This window comes from Rhinatrema bivittatum, chromosome 11 (assembly GCF_901001135.1).
Source record: "Rhinatrema bivittatum chromosome 11, aRhiBiv1.1, whole genome shotgun sequence".
In the NCBI taxonomy this organism is placed as follows: domain Eukaryota; kingdom Metazoa; phylum Chordata; class Amphibia; order Gymnophiona; family Rhinatrematidae; genus Rhinatrema; species Rhinatrema bivittatum.
The window spans coordinates 68,318,705-68,345,584 of NC_042625.1; the positions used below are offsets into that span (position 1 = coordinate 68,318,705).

General features: G+C 48.6%; 1 protein-coding gene across 2 annotated transcripts in view; it reads left to right on the forward strand.

Moving 5' to 3' along the window:
• VASP (vasodilator stimulated phosphoprotein) overlaps positions 1–25,819 on the forward strand; it is a 45,494-nt gene extending 19,675 nt beyond the window's left edge. Inside the window, exons 3-14 of one of the 2 annotated variants that reach the window (XM_029619392.1) lie at positions 23–191; positions 844–907; positions 2,043–2,125; positions 4,837–5,060; positions 5,556–5,698; positions 6,003–6,063; positions 6,906–6,951; positions 7,477–7,522; positions 12,582–12,638; positions 15,492–15,564; positions 15,806–15,863; positions 21,763–25,819. In XM_029619392.1, coding sequence (XP_029475252.1) covers positions 23–191; positions 844–907; positions 2,043–2,125; positions 4,837–5,060; positions 5,556–5,698; positions 6,003–6,063; positions 6,906–6,951; positions 7,477–7,522; positions 12,582–12,638; positions 15,492–15,564; positions 15,806–15,863; positions 21,763–21,800 — 1,062 coding nt within the window. In that variant the 3' untranslated portion in view covers positions 21,801–25,819. The remainder of the gene's footprint in view (positions 1–22; positions 192–843; positions 908–2,042; positions 2,126–4,836; positions 5,061–5,555; positions 5,699–6,002; positions 6,064–6,905; positions 6,952–7,476; positions 7,523–12,581; positions 12,639–15,491; positions 15,565–15,805; positions 15,864–21,762) is intronic. The other variant, XM_029619393.1, reaches the window with a different exon arrangement.
• Positions 25,820–26,880: the final 1,061 nt, after the last annotated feature.

Below are 26,880 nucleotides of genomic sequence, written 5' to 3' on the forward strand. Positions count from 1 at the left end.
TGATCTTCCTCTCCAATTCCAGGTGGTCATAAACTGTGCCATCCCCAAAGGCCTCAAATATAACCAGGCTACACCCAACTTCCACCAGTGGCGTGATGCCCGGCAAGTCTGGGGACTGAACTTCAGCAGCAAAGAGGATGCTGCCCTGTTTGCCAGTGGTATGCAGCAAGCACTGGACATGCTGGACACCGGTGAGTCCTCCTTCTCTCCTCAATCCATCCTCTGCCTCCCCAGAGTTGTAGCCCCCTGCCCCCTCTCCTCCATCAGGCCCCCCCACTTCTGCTGTAAATGGGACTATAGACACCAGTATAGCCCATAGTCATACCGAGTCACTGCATCTTCAGAAACAGCAGGATGTGGTTAAATCTTAGGACGTCTGGACTATTTTGGTCCATGAGGCCTGCTATCTTTTCTCTCTGATGCAGGGTGAGAGACTTTCTAACTTGTGCTTCCAGCATTGAAATGACTTTTTTGATTAAGCCACATGAACCCTTTGGCTGAGAACTGTGTGCTTGCAATTCCCTGCTCAGGTCTAATCCATTTACTGGTGAATGCTGCCTTTGTTCACTGCAGAGGGAAACTGGAGGAGGAAGCTCAGGATATGTTCTGCATGCAGCTGATGATTATCAAAGAGTGGGGTGGCCGCTGGCAGACTGCTGGGCATAATGGTTGCAGCAGTGGAATAACATAGAGAGCAGTTTGTGAGATGCTGGGGAGCGCAGGCACTGCATGCCTTGTCTGTTGTAGGTGCTCTGGGTCGTCGTACACATATCCCAGTGCCTCTGGTATCGGCTGAGTCCAGAGAGCTCGGTAACATGAGCTATTGGCTTCTCCCCTTCTCAGGTCCTGCAGCACCGTGGCCAGTCCAGAACGGACCATCTCCGGAGGAGCTGGAGCAGCAAAAAAGGTACTGGAATGTGGAAGGTGCGAGATGGAAAGGAGAGGGTCATTGCGTGTGACCTCCACCACTTTCCTCGATTCACAGGATGGGGGGGGGGGGGGGGGGGATAATTCAAATTGAATCTGAATGTGTTGTCCCAGCCTTGTTCTCTAATTCCTTCTCAGTCTTTTTTTTTTTGGGGGGGGGGCGGATCTCTCTCTCTCTCTCTCCTTTTTTTTTTTTTTTCCTGCTTTCCCCCCCTTTCTCTTCTGCCCATTACTCCATTATGTCCATTGTTTTGATTCTCCCCTTTTCCCACGCCGCCCTAGGCTCAGGGAGCCCCCTAAAAGAGATCAGTCTATGGATAGAAGAGACCCTGGCTTCCTTCTGGGAAGCTCTGATGAGGGATTGTCTTGGATTATTCATTGTAATTTCATTTGCCTTCTGGGGAAGGAGAGAAGAAAATCTCCCCACCTCCCTCCAACAAAAGGCAGGATCTGAGACGTTACAAGAGAACACAAACTGCCCATTGCCCGCCGACTGCAACACATAGAGGCCGATGAAATACAGTTGCGGTAAAAATGTGGTTTTTAAGTTGAGCCCTTGACGCACGGCAAGACTTTACGCCTGTTCCGGGGCAGCTGTAACATTTTCCGTGTTAAAAAGCACGCGTCGGGCGCACAACGATTTTTTTTAAATTGGGGGTAATAGCCGATAGCCTCATCTACGTGGCATTTACAAGCGATGAGCGCTATTAGCTACGCGCTTGTTTGGACGCACGTTTTGGACGCATTAATCCCATTACTGCTTCGGGAGTTATTCTAGTGCGTTCAAAAACGCGTGTCCAACTGTGCGCTAGGCTGAGCACAAGATATGGCATTGGCCCCGTACCCTGGCAGATTGTGTGGCTTTGTGGTGCCTGGCCTTCTGACTCTTGATACCGCAGGGAGCCTGGAGCCACTTCTGGCTTAAGCAGGGGTTAGGGAATCTTTCTACGTCAGTGGAGAGGCAGGGCAGGTATTACTGTCAATCAAAGGCGGCTACCACCCTTCTCCCTGTCCCTCTCCAACGTTAGCTGGTCTGTCTGTTGCTCTGGGTGGTCCTTTCTGTCCTGTTGTCTTGGCCATTGATGCACCTTTTATCTTATTCCATCTCCTTACAGGCAGCAGCTGGAGCGGGAGCAGGCCGAGCGGGAACAGCTGGAGCGGGAACAGCTGGAACGGGAGCGTAGGGTGTCAAATGCAGGTAGGGTGGAAGAGGAAGTAAGTTGGGGGAAAAAAAAAAGGGTGGGGGAGGAGATTTTGCCAGGAGAGTTGGAATTCAAAATTGAAGCCACGCAGAGACCTGCCTGAGGACCCAACTCATTGCGCTTGGCAGTCAGATTCAGATGCTCTGTACAACACAATGTGCTGCCTCAGGGTCCACTGTAACAAGAAGGGGAGGGAAATTGTAGAACTAGGGGTCATGCTGTGAAGCTCCAAAGGGGAAGACGCAGGATGAACATTCAGGAAATATTTTTTTCACAAAAAGGGTGGTGGAGATAAAAGCTCTCACAGGATTCCAGAAAGCATGGTCTAAACCCAGAAGATCACCAATGGCCAGAGTATGGAAATGGAGTACCCTGGGATGGCCTGGGCATCAAGGGGCCAACACTGCGATGACCGCCATGCATATATGGCATTGCTTGGGTTGAGAGATCGGGTGGAAGACCCAAGGGGAGCTGGTGTTGGTGTGCATCTGGGATTTTTATATGTACATCTGCCAAAAGAGGATGGAGCTCAACTGGACAGACATTTACTTTTACTATTGTAACTTGAGTTTGTACAAGCAGGGTCTCTGTGCCCTCCACCACAGAATATTTCAGCAGCCTGCGGATGGGCTGCCTCTGGGTGGCAGGCACATTTTTTGGCATGCGCTCAATTGACAGAATTTCAAAGAGGGAAGGAATGAGAGGTTGGGGGAGGGGGTAGAAGAGTTGTGTGTTACCCACAGAGGGGCGCAGAAACTAAGTGTGGGAGAGAAGGTGTGGGGAGGAAACCACATGTGTTGCAAGGAATAGAGAGACAGACAGACAAAGCAGCAAGGGCTGGGGGAGGGGGGCAGGGAAGGAGGGATTAAGTAATTATTTATTTATTTAATCGCTTTTATAGACCGGTATTCGTAGGAACATCATATCTGTTTACAATGAACAGAAACGTAGTACATGGAACAGGGTGAGTAGATCTTGGAGGGGGAGGTCAAGGAACTAGGAGGGGGTGGGGTAGGATACAGGCTTAATAATAATAGCAAATATAAGATGGGGGACATGGAAATATATATGAAACGAGGGAGGTATAGGGGGTATACAGAAACAACTAGGTAGGAATAGGGGTATAATAGAACGCAATAATGGGGCGTGCAGTAAGTTATGCATTCAAAGATACAATGATACAAATTTTGTACTGGAGGTGTAGTGGGGATAAAAAGGCGAATGGGAGGAAGGGGGGATGCTAGGTGGGATAGTGAGAGGAGGGAGTTGCGTTATTCAGGGAATGCTTGTTTAAAGAGCCAGGTCTTTAGGTTTTTTCTTGAATTTCTGGGTGCATGGCTCTCGACGGAGGTCAGGGGGCAGGGTATTCCACAGGGTGGGTCCAGCAATCGAGAGGGCTCGCTCTTTTGTGGAGCTGAGGTGGGTGGTCTTGTGAGAGGGCGTGTGTCGGGTTCCTTTGTATGCCCTTCTAGTGGGTCGGTTGGACGTGTGGAGGCGGAGGGTATTGCCCAACCAGTGTATGTTAGAGTTGTGTAGGGCTTTATGTATGATAGAGAGATTCTTGTAGAGGATTTGGGAAGATATTGGGAGCCAATGGAGCTCTTTGAGTACGGGGGTGATACGGTCTGTTTTGTGGGTGTTAGCGGCGATGGCGTTCTGTAGCATTTGGAGTGGTTTGATGGGGGAGGCCTAGTAATAGTGAATTACAGTAGTCTATTTTTTTTTTAAATTGTGGCTTGAAGGACTGTGCGGAAGTCACTGAGGTGGAGGAGTGGTGGTTTCAGTTTTTTGAGGACGTGGAGTTTGAAAAAGCACTCTTTGATGGTTGCGTTGATGAAATTTTTGAAGCTCAGATGGTTATCAATAGTGACACCGAGGTCTCGTACATTTTGCTGGAAGAAAGTCGCGGGGGAGGGGGTTGCCGTCGAGGGAGGGTGCAGGATTATTGTGTGTGGAGATGATGATGAGCTTGGTTTTTGATGTGTTAAGAGCAACATGGAGGTTGGCGAGGAGGTGGTTTATGGCGTTAAGGCAGTTTTCCCAGGTCTTGAGAGACTTGGATAGGGAGTCTTAGATAGGGATGAGGATTAGTTAGTTAATTGGAAAAATAATATGACTACAGAGTAAGGCGGCACAGCCCCTGACCCACTAACTAGTGGACTGCATAAAGGTTTCTGTGGGGAGGGAGCTCCTCCCCACTCAGCCCTGGTGACTGAGTGCAGACAGACGGTCTGACTGTACAGAAATGGTTTAGAGCGGAGGTTCCTGAATCTGTCCTGGAGGACCCCCTCCCCACCAGTAGGGTTCTCAGGCTAACCACAATGAATATGCATGAGGTAAATGTGCCTTCATTGGAGGCAGTGCATGCAAATTCTCATGCACATTCATTGGGGATAGCCTGAAACTCGACTAGCTGGGGGTCCTCCAGGACAGGTTTGGGAACCACTGGTTTAGAGCCATGGCCAGCTCTGAATACTGCAGAGTTGACTCCTAGATGGAGCTGTCAGCTACAATGCCCGAATGGTGCCTCTTTTAATGATTTTGGCTCTGAATTTCCTACCCTCTGGGGAGCCAGACAACTCGATAGTGGACCATTTTATCCCAGTCCTATTTTTTTTTTTTTTTTTTGCTATCCCAGAGCATTCTAGGATCTGTAATCTAGCTGTCTCTCCGTTTTTTTAAGCTCTTCCCCTCTTATCCATTTCAGGTATATCGGCCGCTCCTGGAGCTCCTCCTGGGCCCCCACCTCCTCCAGTTCCGCCCCCGCCACCTGGGCCCCCACCCATCTCCGGGGGCCCACCACCACCACCTTCCGGTGGAGGGCCCCCACCTCCACCTCCTCTTCCTCCTCCCCAAAGCACTGGAGGGGGAGGGGCCCCCGTGGGCCTGGCTGCAGCTCTTGCAGGAGCAAAACTCAGGAAAGTTGGTAAGGTGAGTCCTGGGGTGAGGACCCCACTTTAATGTTGCAGCTTTCTCTGGATGTTGCCTTTTATTCCTGGAGCACCCCCTCCTAAATAATCATGCACTACGCTGCTGCTTCAGGGCCGTGAGCCCTGGCGACGGAGAGGGAGCTGTCCCTCCCTTGAGGGTTGCGAATTCTGGAAGTGCGGGCAGCACTCCCGGTAATCTGGAGGACACGATGGCCCCTGCCGGGCACAGCGTGGTACTCCTGTCAGAATTCACTTTACCCGCTCTTCTTGGGCCAGAGGATTCCGCGCACGATTTCCTCGGCCAAGCTCTGCGCAGGCCTCGATCGCTGTCCCTAAGTTTCCCAGGAGCTAGGCCTGAGGTAGGCCTGACCCAGGCCCTCCCCCACCTCCTCTGCGGGTGAGGGCAAGAAAGAGAAGCAAAAGCGGGCCCACAGCACAAGTTTCATCTCCTCGGTCACGTTCTGTCCCAGGTGACCCTCTGCTTCTTCTCCTACAGGCGCAGGATGACGGTGCCCCAGGGAATGCTGGGAGCTCTGCTGCAGCAGCAAAGACCGATGCCAGCCGCACCAGCGGTGGCAGTGCTGCTGGCGGAGGAGGAGGAGGGCTTATGGAGGAAATGAATGCCATGCTGGCCAGACGGTAAGGAACCCTGTGAGCTTAGGGGACTGACCTGTGGTGAAAGAGAGCTGGGTGTGGGCGGAAGGGCGACAGGACAAGAAAATAAGGGCCTCTCCCTTTAACTAGCAGTGGTAAGAGGGCAGCCCACATGGAGATGGAGGGCTTGCTGATGAATGTGCGTCAAAGTGAGTCCCATGTCCAGGAGCTGGACCTCCAAAAGTCACAGCAAGCTCTGGTGACTGGCTGGGTTTATTATTTCTCATTCATTTCAGTGTGTGTGTCATTTTTTTTTTTTTCTTCTCTTTTTCTTTTTCTGATTTTTCAGGAGGAAAGTCACACAGCAGGGGGAGAAACCCGTACCAAAGCGAGAAGAGACACCCAGCAGTGTGAGTAGGGATCTGTGCGTGGCCTTTCGCTCTCCCCCCTGCTGTGCTCAGGGACCCTCAAGGAGGCTGGCCCATGTGTGAGCTTATCTCATCCGGCTCCCATCAGGAAACCGCCATGCCCAGCCCCTCTCCTTCCAGCATGGCTACCCACCTTTCCTCCCCCGCACCAGCAGATGACCTGGTCCCCTGCAGTGTGTGTGTGTGTGTGTGTGAAGTGCACATTGATCACTGCAGTGAGACCAGGAAACCTCATCCAGGATGGTGAGCGAGTAGTTGAGGGTTGGCTCGGTGGCGGTGCTGTGCACCATCTTGTGCGGAAAGTGCCTGGTTTACCCCCCCCAAGTTGGGCCCTTCTGCTCCCCAGCTTGGCTGGAGCAGAGTATGCTGCGGAGGCAGGGAGTCGTGGCTTTATTGCTTAAGGGTGACGCCTAGCAGCTGTATTCTGGGACCTATGATTGCAGGCTTTTGGAAGACATCCTGGTGCATGGCCACCCGGCCTAGGTCCCTCCCTGCCATGAGCAGACTGGGTGTATAGGGGGGGGGGGGGAGAGAAAATAAGGGAAACGTTCTCAGTTAGTTGAAAACGAGGGCTCGTGGGCTCCCTGACCTGGTTCTGATTGCACTGGAAGTACAAAGGAGCAGGAGGAAACTGCAGAGTCAGAATAAAAGAAATGCTAAAAAATAGTTGTGCCCATCTCTTGGAGCTCCGGCTTGGCCAAGCTTTACCACCTTAATTTTCCTGGTTCCATAGCTGCCAGCGCAAATGGACTCCCATCTAAATCTGTTCTTTTTAACTGAGCTTCTAGGCTTTCTGAAACTAATTGCATATTTTTGTTTGCCAGGATGATTCGGAGACCTTGAGCACTAGAACCTCAAGCCAGCAAAGTGGTAAGTGACGGCCAGGGGGAATGCCCAGGGACAGTGCTATGCCAAGGCAAGGAGAGCTGGCAGAAAAGGTTAGCGTGTGCCTCTTCACAGCCAATGAAGAGGTGGGGGTTATCTGTGTTTCTCCCGCCCACCTTCCCCCAAGTGTCTGGTCTCAGGGAGCACAGCCATCCTGTGGGCCTGATCCAGTACCCATGGTATGAAGTTTGTAATAATAATAAAACAACCCACATAATTGGAAAAGAAAACCAAACCAGGAAGTTCCAGCACAGTACTTCCAAAGGTCTGAAAATGCATAAAACTGCAGGAAAGTCATCAGTTCTGGACTGGTTTTGCCAGCCAAGTGGGACCTGAAGATAGAGAGTGAGTGAGGGGATGCAGAAGGTGCTGACCGTGTGCCTAGCTGCTCATTGCCTTCACATGCAGCCAAAGCAGAAACTGTGTGCATTCAGCTGCCCTCTGGTGGCCGCAGCTGGCATGTGCACACCAGGCTGAGGTCATAACTTGGTTTATTCTTTCTCTCCTCAGATTCAGTTAGGAGACCGTGGGAGAAAGCCAGCACCACATTGCCCAGGTACTAGGGAGCTGTTCAAGTACCTGCCCTCCTCCAGGATAAAGGAAGGGAGTAGCAGAAAATATGGTATCAATACAGGTCTATTAGAGGGCTAGGGTAATGAAAGATACAATAGTACAGATGCATTGGGAAAAGTTAGGCACTTAGTGCAGAGGAAGTAATCAATAAGAGGAAGTCAGACAGGGTTGATGATGCAATTTCATGATCAAGTTCTAGGAGTCAAGCAATGGGAGGGAGTCTTTGCTGTCTTCATCACACTTGTCAGTTCTTTGAGTGGAATTTAGGAAAGGCCTGGCTGAATAGCCAAGTCTTAACTCTTCCCGAAGGTAAGGTAGGATATCTCAAGACACAGGAATATGGTATCTTGTTCCATAGTTTTGGGACAAAGCAGCTGAATGCTCAGAGTCTGGCACAAGTTAATCTGTTGGAAGCCAGCGGAGGAGAGGGGAGGAGTGAAGTTCTCTTATGGGAGCATAGGAGAGCAGACTTTGGGAGAGATACTGGGGAGCCATCTTGCTTGTACAACTGAAGGTATGGCAGAGAGTTTTGACTTGGATCCTGTATTCGACTGGGCGCCGGTGTAGTTGACTTAAGATTGGCCTTATGTGGTTGCTTGCTTTGGTCTCTACCAGAAGTCTCTGGCTGTACTTTAAGAGTTGGAGGTGTTTGGGATTATAATGTGAGATGCCATGGGATAGAGAAAGCAGAGTTGCTTCTCTGTAATGAGTGTTTGAGGACAGCAGGATGTCATTTTTCACAAATAGAGCCTGGCTTGGAACTTTTATGTCAAAGTTCCTAGAACTCTGGCTGTGCCCTACTGGGCATATGCAGCCTGGCATCCCATTCTCCTCCGTTTACTGTTTTAGCGTATACTTGGAGAAGCCAACTCAAAGGAGTGGCAAGTGGGTTTCTCCGAGGACAAGCAGGATGGCAGACCTCACAAGTGGAGAATTCCTAGCTAAGGATTGCCCTGAACAAAAACATAGTGCCAACGGGCACAACTCCTATTTTTATTGACAAAATAGGGCAGCCTGAAACAATAACAAAATGCACTTAGTTGAGAGTTGAGTTGGGTTCCACATCTGAAAGAGATTCCACAGGAAAGACTGGCCGAAGCTACTGTTGCAGTGGGAATCTCTGTCCAAACAGTAGTGCGATGTGAATGTGTGGAGAGGACTCCATGTTGCAGCCTTGCGTATCTTCTCCACAGAGACGGATCCAGTGAAAACCCCATCCCTAGTTTCGACTGGGGTGGTGGCTGTTGCTTGCTGCCTTGGATGAGGGCAGGGAGGACCTATTGTGTAAGGGACCAAAGGAATGAAAGATAATGCTTCCTTGGTTTGAAAGAAGTGTCATCTTGACCCCCCACTTGGTACCTCCTGGCAGCTGTGGAGAGTTGCTGAAGTGTTGCACAGTGTTCTCTAATCTGTACCTCTGCTTTCTTGACCCCCTATCTCTGAAGAGATTCCTTGCAGGGCCCAGAACATCAACAAATCTTTCCTGGTCCTCAGGTTGGAAGTCTGAAGTCCGCAGCCAAGTGGGTGCCAGTTCCCACAGTAGAGACTCTTGATGCCATTTCAAAAACAATGGTCTACCTGACTGTGATTGCCACACTCTGTTCACTTATCTGTCAGTGCTGGAGGTAGTCATGCTGATTCTGAGGAAGCTGTTCGGCTACCTCTCGAATCTGCTTCAGCAGGTCCCGCATGTACTGGCCCATGAAGAGCTGATAATAAGCAATGTGGGCAATGAGCATTGCTCCCTGGAAACATTTTCCTCCCAAAGGATTTCAGAGTTCTGGGGGTCCTAGACCTCTTGAGAGCAGATTCGACCACCACAGATTGGTGTAGTAGTTGCCTCTTTTTTTATTCAGGGAGCCTTTTTGACCACAGAAATCGGGTCCACCTTCTTATTCATGGGAGCCATAGAGGGAGTTCTCTCACATCCTCATCTGCACTTCCTCAAGGATCTTGTATACTGGGACTGCTGCAATCTCCTTAGGAGGCTCTACGAACTGGAATATGTTCAGCATTTTGTTTCTGGTTTTATTGTCCTTCAGCAAAGGAAAGGGAATGGCTTCTGCCGTTCTCTATAGAAATTTGGTGAAGGAGAGGTTCTTCGGTGGGGACCTTCCGCTTTCTGGAAGAGGAGAGGAGTCAGAGGAGACACCTGATTCCTCTTCTGCAGAGCCATCTCCAGATCTATAGCCATACCATCAGGAATACTCTGAGTGTGAACCTGACTGGAAGGCCTGGGGGAGTATACAAGGCCTCAGAGAGGGGAGTACTTGGCTTTGAGACCTGGAACCTGAGAGACTCGTGTGCATTGGTGAAGCTTCCTCCCCCAATGGCCTGGATATCACCATTGATGCAGCTGACATTGACATCACTTCTCCTCTGGGAACAGATATTAGAACCAATGCCGGTACTGGGCTGCCAGGGAGCTGTAAGGACTCCAGCAGCAGTTAGACAATGGCTTGCATCAACACCGATGCTCTACTATGCCTGTCCAAAGCCTGCTGGGTTTTCCTGTCCAGCTATTCAAAGATTGTTCATGCCAACACAGGTGGGGAGGCCACGTCTTCATGGAAAGCTAGAGGTGTATCAGTAGCAGACACCTGGAACCCCTGGGGATTGTTGCAGTTCCTGGGAATATATTGAAAATGAACTCTGCTCAGGATGGCTTCAGGGGATTCACACCTGCAGCCAGAATGTCTCCAGCCCCAGCATAATGCATTAATGGAGATTGATACCAATGCTTCTTTGCATTCACTTGTTGCTTGGCATTGAAGCTTCTCCATGCCGGAGCCAAAGAGGCCAAACCCTTGGCCTTCTTTGAGCAGGAAGCATCAGACTGTCACTGCAGTCCTGATCCTAGATGTTGAGGGGGTTTGATGCCCTCCCAATAACAATGCATCACTGGCATCCATTGTAGCTTCTGGCTCCTTCAATGCTGATGGGCTGGATTTATGGTGCTTGAAGTACTTCCCCATGAGCTTCAAGCGGTACCAGTGTCCATAGGGGTCATGGTCATGCATTGACAACACCTTGGCACCATGGCAGAACGAAAAATTAAATCGGAAAAATTATAACTTGATGACTGCATTTGGTCAATGCCCCTCTGTGCACCAACCAGGTGCAATGACGAAATCAAAACTTATAAAAAATGACTGAGAAACCTATCTGAGGGCACTGAAGGGAAGAAAAAGACTGCAGGGCTCTGCAAAGAGTGTGGGGCCCTGCCTCTTCTGGAAGAAAATCTCCAGGAAAATAGCAAGAGAGTGAAAATCAGTGGGTTCCGTGAGAGAAGAAACTGAGCCCACCCGCCATGGACGTGTGATATCACGCCAGCCTGCACAGGCTCGTTAGGGCACAGACAAAACTCGAGGAACTTTGACCTAAAGGTTCTGGGTCGGGCTCCTTTGGATGATGTCACACTATGTGTGAGGACTGCCATCCTGCTTGTCCTCTGAGAATTATAATAATCTATGTGGCTGGCTATTAATGCGTGGATCTTAGTGGCAAGGCTGTTTATCAAAATAGTTTCAGAACTGGCAAATCTGGCGCAGACACATAAAGGAAGTCCTTAACACCTTTGAGATGTGGATTTCTGTTGTAAGGTTGTGGTCAAGTTGAACTCCCAAACTTCGCACTGAATTTGTTTGTTTATTATATATCATTTTTTATATCACACTGATCCAAGAAGATCTCAGCAGAGTACAATATACACAATAGCACTGTATGTATATCAAGCATCATAGAGAGGGCAGTGATAGTAGGGGTACCCTTGTTGGCTTAGCCAGAGGAGTTCTGATTTGGAGGGCTTGAGTTTGTGTTTGTTGAGCCATTGGGCTACTGCTGTACGACAGTGATCAAGGTTGACAATGATGGACGTTTGATGCAGTGTCCAATGTCATTCACAAAAAAGGTGGCAATTGGTGTGGAAGGACTGGCTGAGGTCACAGACTGGATGAATGTAAATGTTGAAAAGGATCTGGGAAAGCACTGAACTCCGAGGTACTCCATAGGTGAGGTCTTTGGGTAAGAAGGACTTGTTTGCCCATGATACCGACTGAGTCATGTTAACCAGGAAAGATTCAAACTTTCCGAGCACTGGGCCTTCAGGCTGGCTGTCACTTAATCATTTTAAAAGGAGTTGATGATAGCCAGTGTCAAAGGTAGTGGAGAGCCCTAATAGGACCTTGGTTGGTGTTCCTGTGGATACTGTTTATTATGGCTAATGGGTTGGACTCTGTTCCATAGTCTTTCCTGAATCTGGACTGGTGAGAATGGAGATATTGCCCTCACCTAGGAGGTCTGGGAATTGGAAGTAGATGATTTTTCCCCACTGTTTTGCATAGAAAAGGCAGGCTGGAGACTGGGTGATAGTGGCCTTTATTAATGGGAGGGGCAGGGAGCCATGGGGGCTAGGTTTTTGCCTTAAGAGGTATTAGGTATGATGGGCAGATGAATCGACTTTGGGTAAGGAGGACGTTGAAGGATTACATCTACTTTGGAGAAGACTGTTCTGAATTCAGATAGTGGGATATTAGCAAGAGGGAGTTGGATCGATCTGGCTGGGATTGAGGTAAATAAGGCATTTGGGACCAGAATGAGCAGAAGGAGGGGAATGTGGTTTGAATTGTTTCCATGAAAAATTTAGCAAAGTCTTCAGCTGAAGGGCCATCAGAAGTGGTGGAAGGTGTTTGGGTTCAGGCTTGATGACGTTTTTGTATTGGTTAGAAAAAAAAAAAAACCCTTTCCTTAAGTGATTGTTAGTTGTAGCTGTTTGGAGATTTATTTATTTTTTTTGCTTGTTGAATGGCTGCTGAGGATCTGATATTAACAGAACCTGTCAATGGAAAATATTTTCGAGGGTGCAGGAATGCAATAGTTAGGTACAAGGTGAGGTGTGCTGGAAGCATTTGGTTTTCTCCTTGCCGGGAGGCTGCCTTGGTTCCCTTTGACCCGGATCTGAGATTTTGTTTTTCCCCCTTTTCCTTGGTAGTTTCCTCTTGCCTCCCCTCACCCAGCCATTCATGCCTCTTTATCTCCTCTAGGGCTAATACCATGCACAGGAGCAGCGAGTCCCAGAGTCCAGTCCAGAGTTTGCCGAGGTATCCCCCAGTGCTGAGGGGCATAAAAGGGAGTGACACAAGGGGAGGCAGGAGGTGGGAGGCACATGGGACCTGGGACCTGGACGGAGCTGCAGGGAGAAGCTCAAAGCAGGAGGCCCTGGCTAATGAGTCCCTGTGTTTTCATTACCCAGCAGGAAAGCTCCTGAGTAGGAAGTCCCGGGGGGCCGAATTCTGGTGGTGATTTCTACAATTAATGCCCATGGGCTGTAGCTCCGTGCAGTGGTCCCTAAATCCTGGCCAAACTTTCCTCCATTTCTTCCCTCCCTGGGATCCTCCCCTATGCTGCTGCTATACCTGCTGTTGCCAGGCTGGGCTCTAAGCTTTCTTACTTTTCCCATTGTTCTGCTTGGTGAGGCAGAGTCAGCCTGTGACAGGATTGCTTGTGTTGAGCATGTTCAGAGGGGCCATGGCCATCTTACAGGGCGGCTGGGACAGAACTCTCTATTGCAGGCCAAAAAGACCTACTGGCCATCCCATATAGAAAACTAGACATGACATAGCCCGTTTTGCCTATGGATTTCTATAGGCGATCAATCAGATTTGGCAAAATTTTCCGTTTAAACCTGTTGCCTCTGATTATCAAGGCAAGGTAGCCCTATCTGAAGAATTAAAATGCACAAAATTAGATTTGCCACCAATGCAGGTGATGAGGGCCAGGCTGATGTAGTCCTCGTTTTAACCCCTGTGCCTCTGTTTATTACAAGTTCTTAAATCCTGCTGTTTCCAAAAAGTTTCATCTTCATCCAGTCAGACCAGAGAAAACACCAAGGCTCCCATGGAATCCCCCCAGCCTCAGTCCAGAACCACTCAACAGCAGGTGGGCGCACTAGGCTTTTACAACTGGAGCCTCCAAATCCTTTCTATTCCAATGAATAGTAAGAACTGCTCAACCAAGGGAGTGAGAGATGGTCTTTCACCTCAGGAGCCTCTGGGGAAAAACTCTATTCCCTTTTCAGCCTCCAGCAGTATTCTCTGCTGGAGCCAGAGAATATTGGCAGACTGGTGTCAGCAGCGATGTGTATAAGGAGTGACATCAGCGAGCCTATTGCTCTCTGTCTCCAACTGCTGGTTGATGAGTATAACCAACTGGACTGAAGGAAAGGAAATTCTAGGAAGTAATTTCATCGTTCAGTGCAAATACAAAATCTTGTTCATAATCCATATAAAATCACATCCCTACCTTACTGAGACATTAGAATTTTAAGTCCACTGATTGCATTTGGGGCAAAACCCAACCTGGTCCAGTCTGTTCCCAATGACATAGCATAATCTGGCAGCCATACATATAGCTTTCAACAAATGCAGCCAGCGGACTGACTAAGTATGGCATTGTGATGGGCTCAGTGCCCTTCGGACTGTGGTGCTTCATGGCAGGGTAGTGCCGTAGCTCACACGTTCGATATGTATGCTACCTTTTAAAGCTTATTCCTCCTTCCCTCCCAGCTTTGGCCTCCTCATACTGGTGAGGCATGCTGGTCAATGAGCACCCAGGAATCTGGGTGTATGGCTTGGCTAATAGCCCTACTCCTTCTTAATAGTCTGTCAGGGGTACAGTGGGCAGGATAATATGTTAACAAAAAAGAAAATAGCCCCCGTAAGGTGTGTTAAGCCATCTGAATATGCTCACTCAGTGGCCACTTCTCTGTTCAGGTGCAAAGAACAAATAAACAAACATACAGCATTATTGACTTGCCAAGGAAAGGCATTTCTGTTAGTCTGTGTATGTGGCAAGGCCTGCTGGCTTTGGATGGATCATATTGGGTGGGCCAAGCTGTAAATCTGTTGTCTGTGGGGTGAGGTGATGCACTGGAGGGACACTGGCTTTCAATGTGTCATGGCAGGGAACTGGATCTGTCAGAGTCTGGCGGGCTAAGGGATGCAGACTTCAGTTCTGCTGGGGAAGATAGGCCTTGGATGCAGGTCTCAGCTCTTTCAGGGGGGATTGTGGCAGGGGTGGAGCAGTGTAGGGTTTGGTTGTGGCTGTGTTGGACGAGGGTGTATAAGGCCAGTCCCTGCTTTTATACATCTGCTGTCCACATGTACGTGGTTCACCTTGTGTGCTGCAGGGAAGGGATTACAGCTGGGCCTCTGTTCAGCATCTTTTTCTCTTTATTTCACTGTCTCACATGCATTCAGTCAATAAAGGAATTAAGCTTGTGTTTTCAGCAAGAAACTGTAACACGTGTCCGGAGACCCTACCTATAATCGCATACGGCACTAACAGATGTTGGGCAAGGAAGCCTGTGGGAAGATAGATGTGTGCTAAACTGCAATGCAGAACATTTCTGCTGCTCTCTCTACACGGCTGCACACGTTTTGTCTCTGTGAGGCTTGCACTGATAACTGCCCCTGTTCAACCTGTGGCTCTAGTGAGACAGGGGGTGGGAAGCTTGCACTGTTGCAGCCCGTGTTGCATCCATGTTGTGGTGGGGCAGTGTGCGTGTGTGAGAGAAGCTTGCACTGCTGCTGCCTGTGCTGTACCTGTTGTGGCGGAGCAGTGTGTGTTTGAGAAGCTTGCACTGCTGCTGCCCATTTCTGAGTGGTGGGACAGTGTGTGTGGTGGGGCAGTGTGCGTGTGTGAGAGAAGCTTGCACTGCTGCTGCCTGTGCTGTACCTGTTGTGGCGGAGCAGTGTCTGTTTGAGAAGCTTGCACTGCTGCTGCCCATTTCTGAGTGGTGGGACAGTGTGGGTGGTGGGGCGGTGTGCGTGTGTGAGAGAAGCTTGCACTGCTGCTGCCTCTGCTGTGGCAGAGAAGTGGCAGATTTTAATTGTTGGCGTAATCATGTATGAACCCTAAATGCAATGTCAATAACTTTTCCCTTGCTCCTATAGGATGAAATCTGCTCTGAGTGGGAGTGAGGCAGCACCTAGCACAGAGGACTCAGACCTGGAAAGAATTAAACAGGTAATGTGACTGAGGCCAATACCAGGCTGCTTTTGTTGCCAGTGGCAACTTTTGTGAAAGGGGCTTAGGGTATTGTCCTCCAGTACCCTAGGTTTCTATTCCTGGCTCCTAGAGCACCTATGAGGGTAACTAGAGGGCACAGGATCTGCTCTCTGTGCCCTGTTAGGAGACCTGGCTGCTGGCGGGAGAGCTGTGCTGGCCTCACATGACCCCCTATCTCTTTTGCTTTCTCTATCTGCAGGAGATGCTAGAGGAAGTCAGGAAAGAACTGCAGAAAATGAAAGAAGAAATCATAGAAGGTGAGAAGCTGAGCTTTGATACATCCTCCATCTCTTCCCTCTTCCAAAATCTAAAGGCTGCTGCTTTTTGAGCAAAATGCCTGTCCATCTGTGCCAGAGGTGTCTGCATGCTACTTTCTTCTCCTGATTCTATGCTAACAGAAGTACCACTATATGAATACACACAAGAGACAGACCCTGCTCTGTGGCATTTGCAGTCTAGTCAAGGCACAAATACTCAGGCAAGATAACTTTCCTAGCGTGTAGCCAGATGGACTCAGGACCAATGGCTTATGCTCCCCTGCCAGGAGATGGAGACTGAGTCAGATTTCAAAGCTGTCATCACCATAGATAACAACCCTGCAGTGACCTCAGCCCTTCAGTATTTCTCAGTCTCCAGCAGATGGTGGACGGGCCTTTCCCTATGGGGACTGCTGTACTTTTTGGAAGGAGAAATCTCCTGCGGTGATACCTAAAAAGGTCTCTCCCCCAGTTGAGAATTCCTAAGGCGATTTCCGAGATCCCTCAGAGGTGTGCCTTAGTCCGGTAGCCGCTTCCCGGCGTGGACTTTGCTGTTTAAGCAGCTGAACGGCAGTGGGTGCAGGAAGCCGAGCACAGCAGCTGGAGGCCATCTCTGTACTCAGCCAGTAAGTGCTGAGCCCAGGTAAGTTAAAAAAAAAAAATATATATATATATTTGCCTCCCGATTCAGAGACATTTGAAGGGGGTTTCGGTAAGACTTTCTGGTCTCCTTGCTCGGTGCGCTGTGCCAACATCGTTCCTGATCCTGTTGGGGTAAGGGGAAGTGGAGGTTGAGCAGCCCCTCCGGTGGGCTAGGCCCTGCTTTAGGCTTGGTTGGCACACCGCGTGGTAGGCCGCGGTAGTGCCATCTTGCGCACATCTTTGTGCTTGCCATATTGCCCTCCATAGAACATCGGTACGTGCAGTATGTCTGCTCTGCACCTGTGCGCATAACGTTGCACCCGTACATACACGCACAACCTACCAAGCACAGAATACAGATAAAGCTGGGGGCACGGGCTGTGCGTACACCTCACCATGTCCTGCCTAGGAGCCTGAAATCTGTGCACATAAAACTTTAAGCGCGAGTTGACAGAACACACAGTTATCGCTGCCAATGGCTCTGGCAGCCAAGAAACAGAAGCGCCTTTCTCTCTGCGCTGCTTGTCATATTAGGCCTTCACAGTCTGACCTGGATTCCAACTTATGTCAGCACTGTGAGGAACCTCAGGGAGGTTCCTCACAGTGGATGCCTCCCCGGACTTTGCTAAGCCCAGCTTCTCCCATTCAGAGGATGGGTGAGCCACAGCCTTAACTGGAAGTACCCTGGATCTGAGTACCCCTAGGACTGGGTCATCCATGGGAGAGGGAAATTCAGCGGCATCTACCCCAGTTCCTCCTGGGCTAGGCATGGACCTGGCTGCCTTCTCTTGGGTGGAAGTTTTCCAGGGCCTTCAAAGCTTTCGTACAGGCACAGTCTGCTACCTCACTTGCCCCTGTCCGGACGGCACCTCAGCAGGTAAGCCCTCCCTCTCCCAGTCCTATTGGCAGACGTTGAGACATGCCTCACCTCACCAAGGGTGTCCCTGGCAGGGATCCGGACGGCATGGATGAAAAGGAGGATATAGATTTGTTGGAAAATGGGGAAATTCCCTCAGTTTAGAACCATATCAGACCATGTTACGCTTTTTCCATAGAGATGAATTGCTGGCCCTGGTTTCCCAGACCCTGAAGATGCTGGGAGTTCCTGGGGAGGACTCTATGAAGGAACAAAAGAAGAATCCCATTCAGATTTCTCTATGGAAAGCCTCTAGTTACTTTCTAGTACTGGAAGCCATTCAGGAGTTGATTGACCTGGCATGGGATGCCCCAGAAGCAAGTTTTAAAGGGGGATGAGCATTAGAAGCTCTATACCCACTGGATCCGGCAGTGAGAGAGCGTTTGCGTTTCCCAAAAGTGGATGTGCTGGTCTGTGCAGTCTCTAAGTGAACAACTTTCCCAGTGGAGGGAGGAGCGACCTTAAATGATGAGCAGCATAGACGGATGGAATCCATCCTTAAACAGGCCTTTGACACAGTAGCAATGACCTTACAGATTGCTTCTTGTTGTGCCCTGTTAGCTCGTTCGTGCCTTCTCCTCTCTCAGGAGGTGGATGACTCGGGGGTGAATTCCTGAGCGGGTATGGAACCTGCCACCGTCTTTTTAGCTGAAGGAAGGTTCCTTTCACCCCATCCTGGACATCAAGAGCTCCAACAGACATCTACGCATGAATCATTTCTGCATGGAAACCCTATGCTTCGTGATAACGGCCGTACTATCGGGAGAGTTCTTAACCTTCCCTGGACCTATCTGAGGCCTAACTACATATTCCAGTTCATCAAGAATACAGTTTCCTACACTTTGCAGTACTGGGTTGCTATTATCAGTTACGCTAGACAGTGTGGAGCTATCTCCAAGTTCTCCGTTTGATGGCAAACACTGGCGATAGTGCCGTGTGCGAGGGCACACATGTGACCACTTCAACGCTCACTACAGAGACTGCGGGTTCCAACATGACAAGACTATTCGATTCACCTTCACTTTACTGACGGGAGTATGCTCTTGGCTCTAGTGGTAGCTACAGGAAGCTCATCTGAGCAGGGGTTTTACCCCCGTCTTCTCTGAACTGGCTGGTCCTTACAACAGACCTGAGCTTCTGGGGATGGGGAGCTCACTGTCAGGAACTGTTACAACCGTCCCTTCCTGACAGCTTCACTCCGCCTACCTTTTTCTTTGCACCTTCTCTCACTATGGACGGACGCCTGGCTGCTGTGGCATCTGCCTGCCGTCCTCTCCGGCGTCCCCGGACCAGCTTGGGCGCTGCCTGTCGTCATGCTCCGCTGGTATCTTAGGGCGCGCGCGCCTCACTCTTATTTCCTATTTGGCGCAAACCTCAGGGGCGTCACCCTGTGATGATGTCACGCTGCCCGGATATTTAAAGTCTAAAATGTTTGCTAGCCTTGGAGTTAGCAAGGGGATTCTTACGGATGGGATTTACTTACTGCCTGCTCCTACCTTCTCTTCTGCCTGGAAAGATTTGCTATCTTCAACACCAGTGAGTACTGCCATCTCCACCTCAGAGCTTTCCCTGGAACCAGGTACTTGTTCCTCGAGGGCCTGCCTCCGTTCCAGCCCTAGTGCCATCTCCTACATGGAACCGCTGTGTGAGTACATTACCTTCAAGCCTCTCAGGGATCAGGTACTCGCTCCTCGAGGGCCTGCTCTCCCTATCATGGGGTTCTCCATACTGGGGCTTTGTGCTTATTCCACTGTACTCATTATTCTCAGTTCTTTCCACTACAGCACTGCTACCGGAGGAGTCGCTGTTCCAGCGCCTGAGGGATACTAGCCCAGCCGGGCTTCTTCTACTGCTCACCACTGCCACCTCTGGTGGCTTCACCACATCGTCTAATAAAAGATCAATCTCTGTGTTTGTGTGTCCTAAGCTGAGCCTGACCTGTGGCCCCTCACGGGACTCCCCCCCCCCCCCCCCCCCCCCGGGCGTGGTCAGCTGCCGCAGTGCAGATTACATCAGCAGAGAGAGTCTAGACTCAGGGGAATGGATGCTGTCGATCACAGCCTTCCAGTTGATAGTAGACCACTGGGATACACCAGCCATGGATCTTCTGGCAACCTGGTCCAACGCCCAAGTTCAAGTTCTTCAGTTGCAGATGAGAACCACAATCCCAGGGGATTGACGCCCTCGTCCAGACCTGGCCACAGGAAGACCTGCTGTATGCCTTTCCTCCATGGCCATTACTGGGCGGGATCATCCGCAAGATAGAACACCACAGGGGGCTAGTACTTCTAGTGACCCTGGACTGGCCAAGAAGGCTGTGGTATGCAGACATGCGAAAACTGCTGGCGGGGAACCCCCTGTGTCTACCTCCACACAGGGACCTGCTCCAGCAAGGACCGATCCTCCATGAAGACCCAACTCTATTCTCTCTTACGGTCTGGCCATTGAGAGGACTCGCCTGAAGAAGAGCAGATACGCGGGGGCAGTGATTGATACCTTGCTCCGAGCACGCAAGTTTTCCACATCTCTGACCTACATACGAATATGGAGAATATTCGAAGCCTGGTGTGAAGACCGCGACATCCTTCCGGGGACAGTCAAAATCCCCACGATCCTGGAATTTCTGCAGGATGGTTTACAGAAGGGGTTGTCCCTCAACTCCATCAAGGTTCAGGTGGCCGCGCTGGCCTGCTTCAGGACAAAAGTGGACGGCATCAGTCTATCTTTCCATCCACACGTTTCCCGCTTCCTGAGAGGGGTCAAGCAAATCCAATCACCACTAAAGTGGCCAGTACCCCTAGGGAACCTCAATCTAGTGCTAGACTTATTAGCAGGAGCCTCCTTCAGACCTACCCGCGGTCTGTCCCTACGACTTCTGACCTTGAAGACTGCATTCCTAGTGGCAATATGTTCAGCCCGTCACATCTCTGAACTTCAAGCACTATCCTGTTGGGAACCTTTCCTCAGATTCACACCGGGCTCCATACAGCTACGCACCGTCCTCTCCTTCCTTCCAAAGGTGGTTTCGCATTTCCACCTAAACCAGACCATCTCGCTGCCATCTCCAGACAAGCATAAGGATGCTGAAGACTCTCGCCTTCTTCACCATCTTAATGGCGGCAGACTCCTAGTCCGATACCTGGAAAGATTGGAATCAGTACGAAAGATGGACCGCCTATTCGTCCTTCACAGCGGGAAGAAACAAGGGGAAGCAGCCTCACGGGCAACCATAGCCCGCTGGATCAGAGAAGTAATCAAGGCGGCCTACGTAGAGGCAGGCAAGCCTCCACCTCTACAAGTCAAGGCCCATTCCACAAGGGCCCAGGCAGTCTCCTGGGCAGAAACCAAGATGCTGTCAGACGCCGAGATCTGTCAGGCAGTGACGTGGCCCTCCATCCACACCTTCTCGAGGTTCTACTGCCTGGATGTTCAGGCCAGGGAGGTCACAGCATTCGCAGGGGCAGTACTAAGTGGGCCTCGAGCAGCCTCCCACCCGGTTCAGGAGTAGCTTTTATACATCCCATTGGTCCCGAGTCCATCTGCTACACGCAAGGAACTGGAGAAATTACTTACCTGATAATTTTGTTTTCCTTAGTGTAGACAGATGGACTCAGCATCCCGCCCATGGCTGCCCCAAAATTCAGAAACCTCGAGAGCAAGACAAGCACGGGTAAGCCGGACTTTACCCATAGTTAAGACACCTATAATTGCCAGGTGTCGGCTGAGTGCACTCTGTTTTCAGCTAGAATTCACGTCAACCAGTTCAAGTTAACCAAGTTATCCAAACACACATCCACCATTGCTGTTCGAGGAGAATACTGAAGAGCAGAGCTTCCTGCAGGGGTATATGTAGTGCTGATGTCAGATTGAAATCTGACTCCATATCCCAACTGCGATCAGGAGTACACTTGTACCCATTGGTCCTGAGTCTGTTTACACTAAGGAAAATGAAATTCAGGTAAGTAATTTCTCCATTTTTTGTGCATTAAAAGCATGTTTTCTGTACACGTTTTTGGGTTGGTGTGTTTTGGGGGTTTGTTTGTTTTTTTTTTTGGTTTTTTAACTTCTGATGCTTTAGCTTACTGTGTTGGGAGTTAAATTAGTTTTTAGCACTAACATTAAGAAGCCATGCCCTGAAAATAGGTACACAACATCTTTAACACATGGCTTATTACATGGGCACCCCCCGGTTACTGGTTGGAGAGTGAGTCTCTCTTATAGGCCACAGCAGCCTGGTTGCTGAAGCTGCAGGTCTCACACAAGAGGAGAGCGCTACACCAACATGACACACACTCTCATGTGAGACCCAAACCTGATGCTTTTGTTCTCTCATTTCTGCAGCCTTTGTCCAGGAACTGAGGAAGCGGGGATCTCCCTAATCGAGGCCAGTCAACGCCACCATCCCAGTGCTCCCCGTTCCTTGCTGTCCTTGTACGGGTTGGAGAGAGGACCACTGCCCTCTGGAAAATCTCTGAACTTTTTAAAATGCTCTCTAAAATAATATTTTTATGACTATGAGGTTTGAATGCAGGAAACAAAGGGAGATGGAAACAAGGAGGCGGCGAACCCTTCTGTATTTTTCTTTTTCCTGATGCAGAGTTTAGAGCTGTTTGGTTTGTGGTGGGCGGAGACATTTTCTTTTTGGGTCATATGCACTCTTACCTCAGGTTGACTGACAACCCTTTCTGATTGGCTGGTAAAAATCACCCCTCCCCTATCCAAAAAAGACAGACAGAGGCACATAGATCTAGAATAGGAAATCACGCAGGCTTGGGTCCTTCTGCACTCCTCAGCAGGCTCGGAAACATGATTTGGTTCTTAAATTTCGTACATAGGTGCAGTCTTAGGGTTTTCATGGATCTTGCTTTGTGCTTTCCTGGGAACTGCAGAAACCAAAGTGAAATAACTACATATAATTCTAGCTGTTGAGCAATTGGGAGATCTCAAGTCATGGGCCCAAGTCCAGGCTGGCTAGGAGTGGGAGCTTTCAGCCAATCCCATTGCTTGGTTTGGCTGCACATGCCATGGCCTATGGGCACTGAGGTTATTCAGCCGAGCCTTCGGAAGAGAGAGCTGGAGGTGACTTCCAGTGTAAATGTTTAGGGAGGAGAATGGGGTAAGACATTTCCCCACCCTCTGGAGAAAGCAGCAGTCAGTGCCTGCCTTCTTTCATGGCAAACAAATCCTCTTCCTAAAGCACAACATAAGAGAGAGTTAGCATGAGTTAGTGCCCAGCTTTTTGCTTCTCTTTCTGGAATGGCACACATTGACCACACCTGTTCTGGTGCCTCCACAGCAGCTCAGGTCTTCAGTATAGCCATACCAAAAAGGAACTTGCCTATGATGGGTTTGCAATGGATACAAATTTCATGCAGATTCATGGAGGTTATCCTGAAAATGGGAGCAGCTGTGGGGTCACTAGGCCAGGTTTGGAACGCAGTGCCATAAGAGACCCCTTTGTACCACACCTGTTAACTTATAGAGCCCTGTACCAGGCCAGAGAGTGGGTGGGTTTGGGACTGGGTGGGGGAGTAGGTCACAAGAACAGCCAACTTTGGAGTACTGTTTTAAGGGGTCAGTTAGGACAAGTATAAGAAGAGGGCATGTCCTGAAGCTCCAGTTCTGTACCCTGGCTCAACTTACTTTGCAGGACAGAAAGGGAAAAAAAAGTCCTTTTTACCCCAGACATAAACAAAGGGGGAGAGATGGCGAGAGGCTGGGGGTGGGGTAAGCAAAATGGAGGTGAGGGAGCAGGTATGTCACCTGTTAGACCACAAAGAACCAATCCCATAATACACACTGGGGAACAACCTGATGTTTCTTCTGTGATTTCTGCTTGCAGTGGGCCTTGAGTGCTGACATGGCCCAGAGAAGTACTGCTTAAGATCTAGGGTGGGATAAATCTAGTTATAAGCTAGTGCCACTGCTTATAGATATCCCATGTACTGACTCTGTACCGGTTTTACAGTGGTGATTACTGCAGGTTGTCACTGCCCATCCTCAAAATTCATTCTCATCAGTGCCAGTCAAATCAACCACACTGTCAGTCTGACCATAGATTTTTGGCCATTCCTTGTTTTCTGATGCCCACCACACTGCATGCTGGTCATCAGAGACCCACATTAAAATGGGGTAGGTCAGCCTTTGTGCCCTAGGTCACTAGGTACTGTTCATGCGGGGGGGGGGGGGGGGGGGGGTCTGACCATGCGCCACAGCTAGGTGCGGCTAGGGTTATAACACCAGGCCCTATTGGACAAAATGATCCAGTCTTGGTTTTGACTCATCTCATGTAGACTTGTAAATCCTAATGGGGCATGGGACAAAACCAGAACTGGCTCTGTCTAGTGCCCTGGGAGTAGAAGCCATGTGGTAAATGTTCCCTGTTGGGTGAATGTTGTTGCAAAATTTGTGCTTATATCTGGAATGGTAAGTGAATCATAAGAGTCAAAGTTTCCAAAACAAAGTTTTTACAAAATTGATGAAGAGCTGATTCACAATTTCAGAACCCTCGTACGATGCCAACAGGGTTTCAGCTACTTTTTTTTTTTTTCCATGTGTGGAAAATATCCCAATTTTTAAAAAAGGAATAAAAAAATTTGAAGTCACATTTTTCCACATGCTTATTTTATAATGATTTCCGAATACAATTACCAAAAAAACAACAACCCCCATAGCAAATGGAATTTTACTGAAACACTCTTTACTAGCTACAGTGATTCAAGTTCTGCTGTTTACAGTAAGTACAGTTGAGGCCAGACATTTCATCTTTGATGCTGAATTAGGGTTGGCTGTGTTTGCCCCCCCCCCCCCCCTCTTTTTTTTTTTTTTTAGTTAGTTGGGGGTTTTTTATAAGCAAGCCTAGAAATAAAAATTCCCAACGAAATTTCGATCAAAACAGCATTGCAGTCTATCAAGAAACCACAAGGTGGCAGAGTTTATCCACAAGAGTTTAACAGCCAGGCCCTTTTATAGAAACAATCAAATAAGACTTTGCATAGACCAGCCATAATAGAAAAGTGTCCTTAATAGGGAGGCAACAGTGACCTTACGACAGAGTATAAAACCCTAAAGAAAGCAAGCAGTTTTCCTCAGGGAGGAACACAGGCTGAGTATATGCCCTTGACATGTTCTTCCTTTCAGGGAATCCCTAAGAAACAGGGTGTCTGAGCCAGTAAACCGAGCAGGTCTGAAATGGGAGAGAGCAGAGAAACTTGCCAATGTTTTATTTCCATATGGCAGCTCTAGAGGGACATTTTAAACTTGCATTACAGCACATTAAAATCAACGGCTCTAAACTTTTTTTTAATTGTATTTGATTGTGTTCCCATATTGTATTTTTCTTACATGCTAGTCACTTTATTTCTACCTGTTCTAATTGTTTTTTTTAATTCAAACATTTTAAGGGATACAATTTTTTGCTTTTTTTTTCCAGTTTTTTTATTTTTAAAGTAAGTTTTATAATATCTGGTGAAGGGATTATAGGACAATCTAACTTGTAAGAAGTCAGGCTTCATGGTTGTTAAAGGGAAGGTATCACAAAGCTACACTTCCATGTTCCTTTCTACACCCCCTGTGTAATATTAGTCCGGATTTTTATCAGAAAGTTCCCCATTTGGCTGCTTCACTGTGATAAATTCCTGATTTCCTGCTTGCCTCCGTTTCAGGTTGTCTGGGGTGCTCTAATGCCAATTGGCTGCCTTTGATGATGTCATGGGACCAAGGGAGATTTCATTGGTCCAGACCAGGAGGAAGAGCAGCTGTTGTCAGCAACAGCAGCAGAAAGGAATTGTTTACTTATACCTCTCTCTATAGATAAATAAATAGATATAAAAATTTAACTCAGTGTTTCTCAGCTTTGCTGTGCACTGACATCATCAATACGTGGCTGAGACCCTTGCAGACCAAGCTGGCCTTATTCTGTAACTTTAGTTGATTTCCCAATTCACTAAAACAAATCATCGCAAAATCCACCAAAATACTTAACAGTATTTTATTTACTTATGTTGTAGTTTGTGAGACCTCCCCTTAATTGGAAATAAAAGTGATTTGGGAGCCAATACACAGACTTCCTCTCCTCTGAGAAGAGAGGAGAGCTTACACTGGAGGGAATATTATCAATTTTTCAGCACAAGCTGCTTGGTTTATATAATTTTTTTTTCTGGAGGGGTGGTTTTTTTGTTTTGGTTTTTTTTTATAATAGGATTAAAAAGCTGTAACTTTTTAAATTAAAATTTAAAAGTACACTGTGGTATGTCATTTGTCCATTTCACAGCTGGAAGCGTGTGGAAGGGATCAGTTGCAATAAACCATGAGTAGATTCTGTTACACACAGGTAATCCAGCCCATGCACACTTTTTCCTTTCAGAAATAAACATTTTTGCTCCTTTTTTAAATTAAAGCACGTGTTATGTGGTTCTTATTGTGAGTGCTCCATGTCTATAGATATGACTAGATTACTCTGCCCTCTTCACACTTAATCACCCTTTCCCAATTGCCATCAATAGACCTAGTACTCTCCAGGCTGATGGCCCTTGCAGCCTCTCCTCCCTAACCTATGCCAGTGATGGCAAACTGCAGTCCTCAAGTGCCACAAACAGGCTGGTTTTTGAGGATATCTACACTGAATATATATGAGAAAAATTTGTGTGCACTGCCTCCACTGTATGCAAATCTCATGCATATTCAGTGTGGATATCCTGAAAACCTGGCCTGTTTGTGGCACTTGAGAACGGCTTTGCCATCACAGTCTAGTCTTGAGGCAGTTTGTTATTACAACACTTCTCCATGGACAAGCAGGGCTAAATTAGGCCAGCGTGGTTAAGATCCACTGGCACCACAGACGGAACATATACTAGCTAGAGCTAGAAAAGCACAGGGAGGGTTGAGGTCCTTTTCCTCATTACTTCCAACATTTTTTAATTTAATTTTGCAACCATTTTACCCCCCCATGATGGCTGTCAAGAAAGCCAAGGAGTTCAAATAGGGCTGTACCTAACAACCGAAAAATATCATTGTCTACCCTAACGTGTATTCTCTGTCTAGCAGTTAACCATGAGGTTAAAAATTGTAGAGATAGAAGAATTGTCATGCTGGGTCAGACCAATGGTCCATCGAGTTCAGCATCCTATATCTAACAGTGGCCAATCCAAGGCACAAGGAGATCCAATTCCTGTTACTCACTCCCAGAAACAGCACTAGGTTTTTTCAGTCTGCTTGGCTCATAACATGTTCTGGACTTTTCCTCCAGGAACTTGCTCAAATCTCTTAAACCCCGCTATGCTAGTTGGCTTAACCATGGCCTCTGGCAACAGCGTCCACAGTTTGATAGTACTTTTTACACTCTGTGCACTACTTATTTTGAATCTGGTGGTTGTTACTTTCATGGAGTGTCCCCTTGTTTTAGTATTATTTGAAAGAGTAAATAAGCGCCCTTTGTTTACCGGTTCCACCTCATTCAAT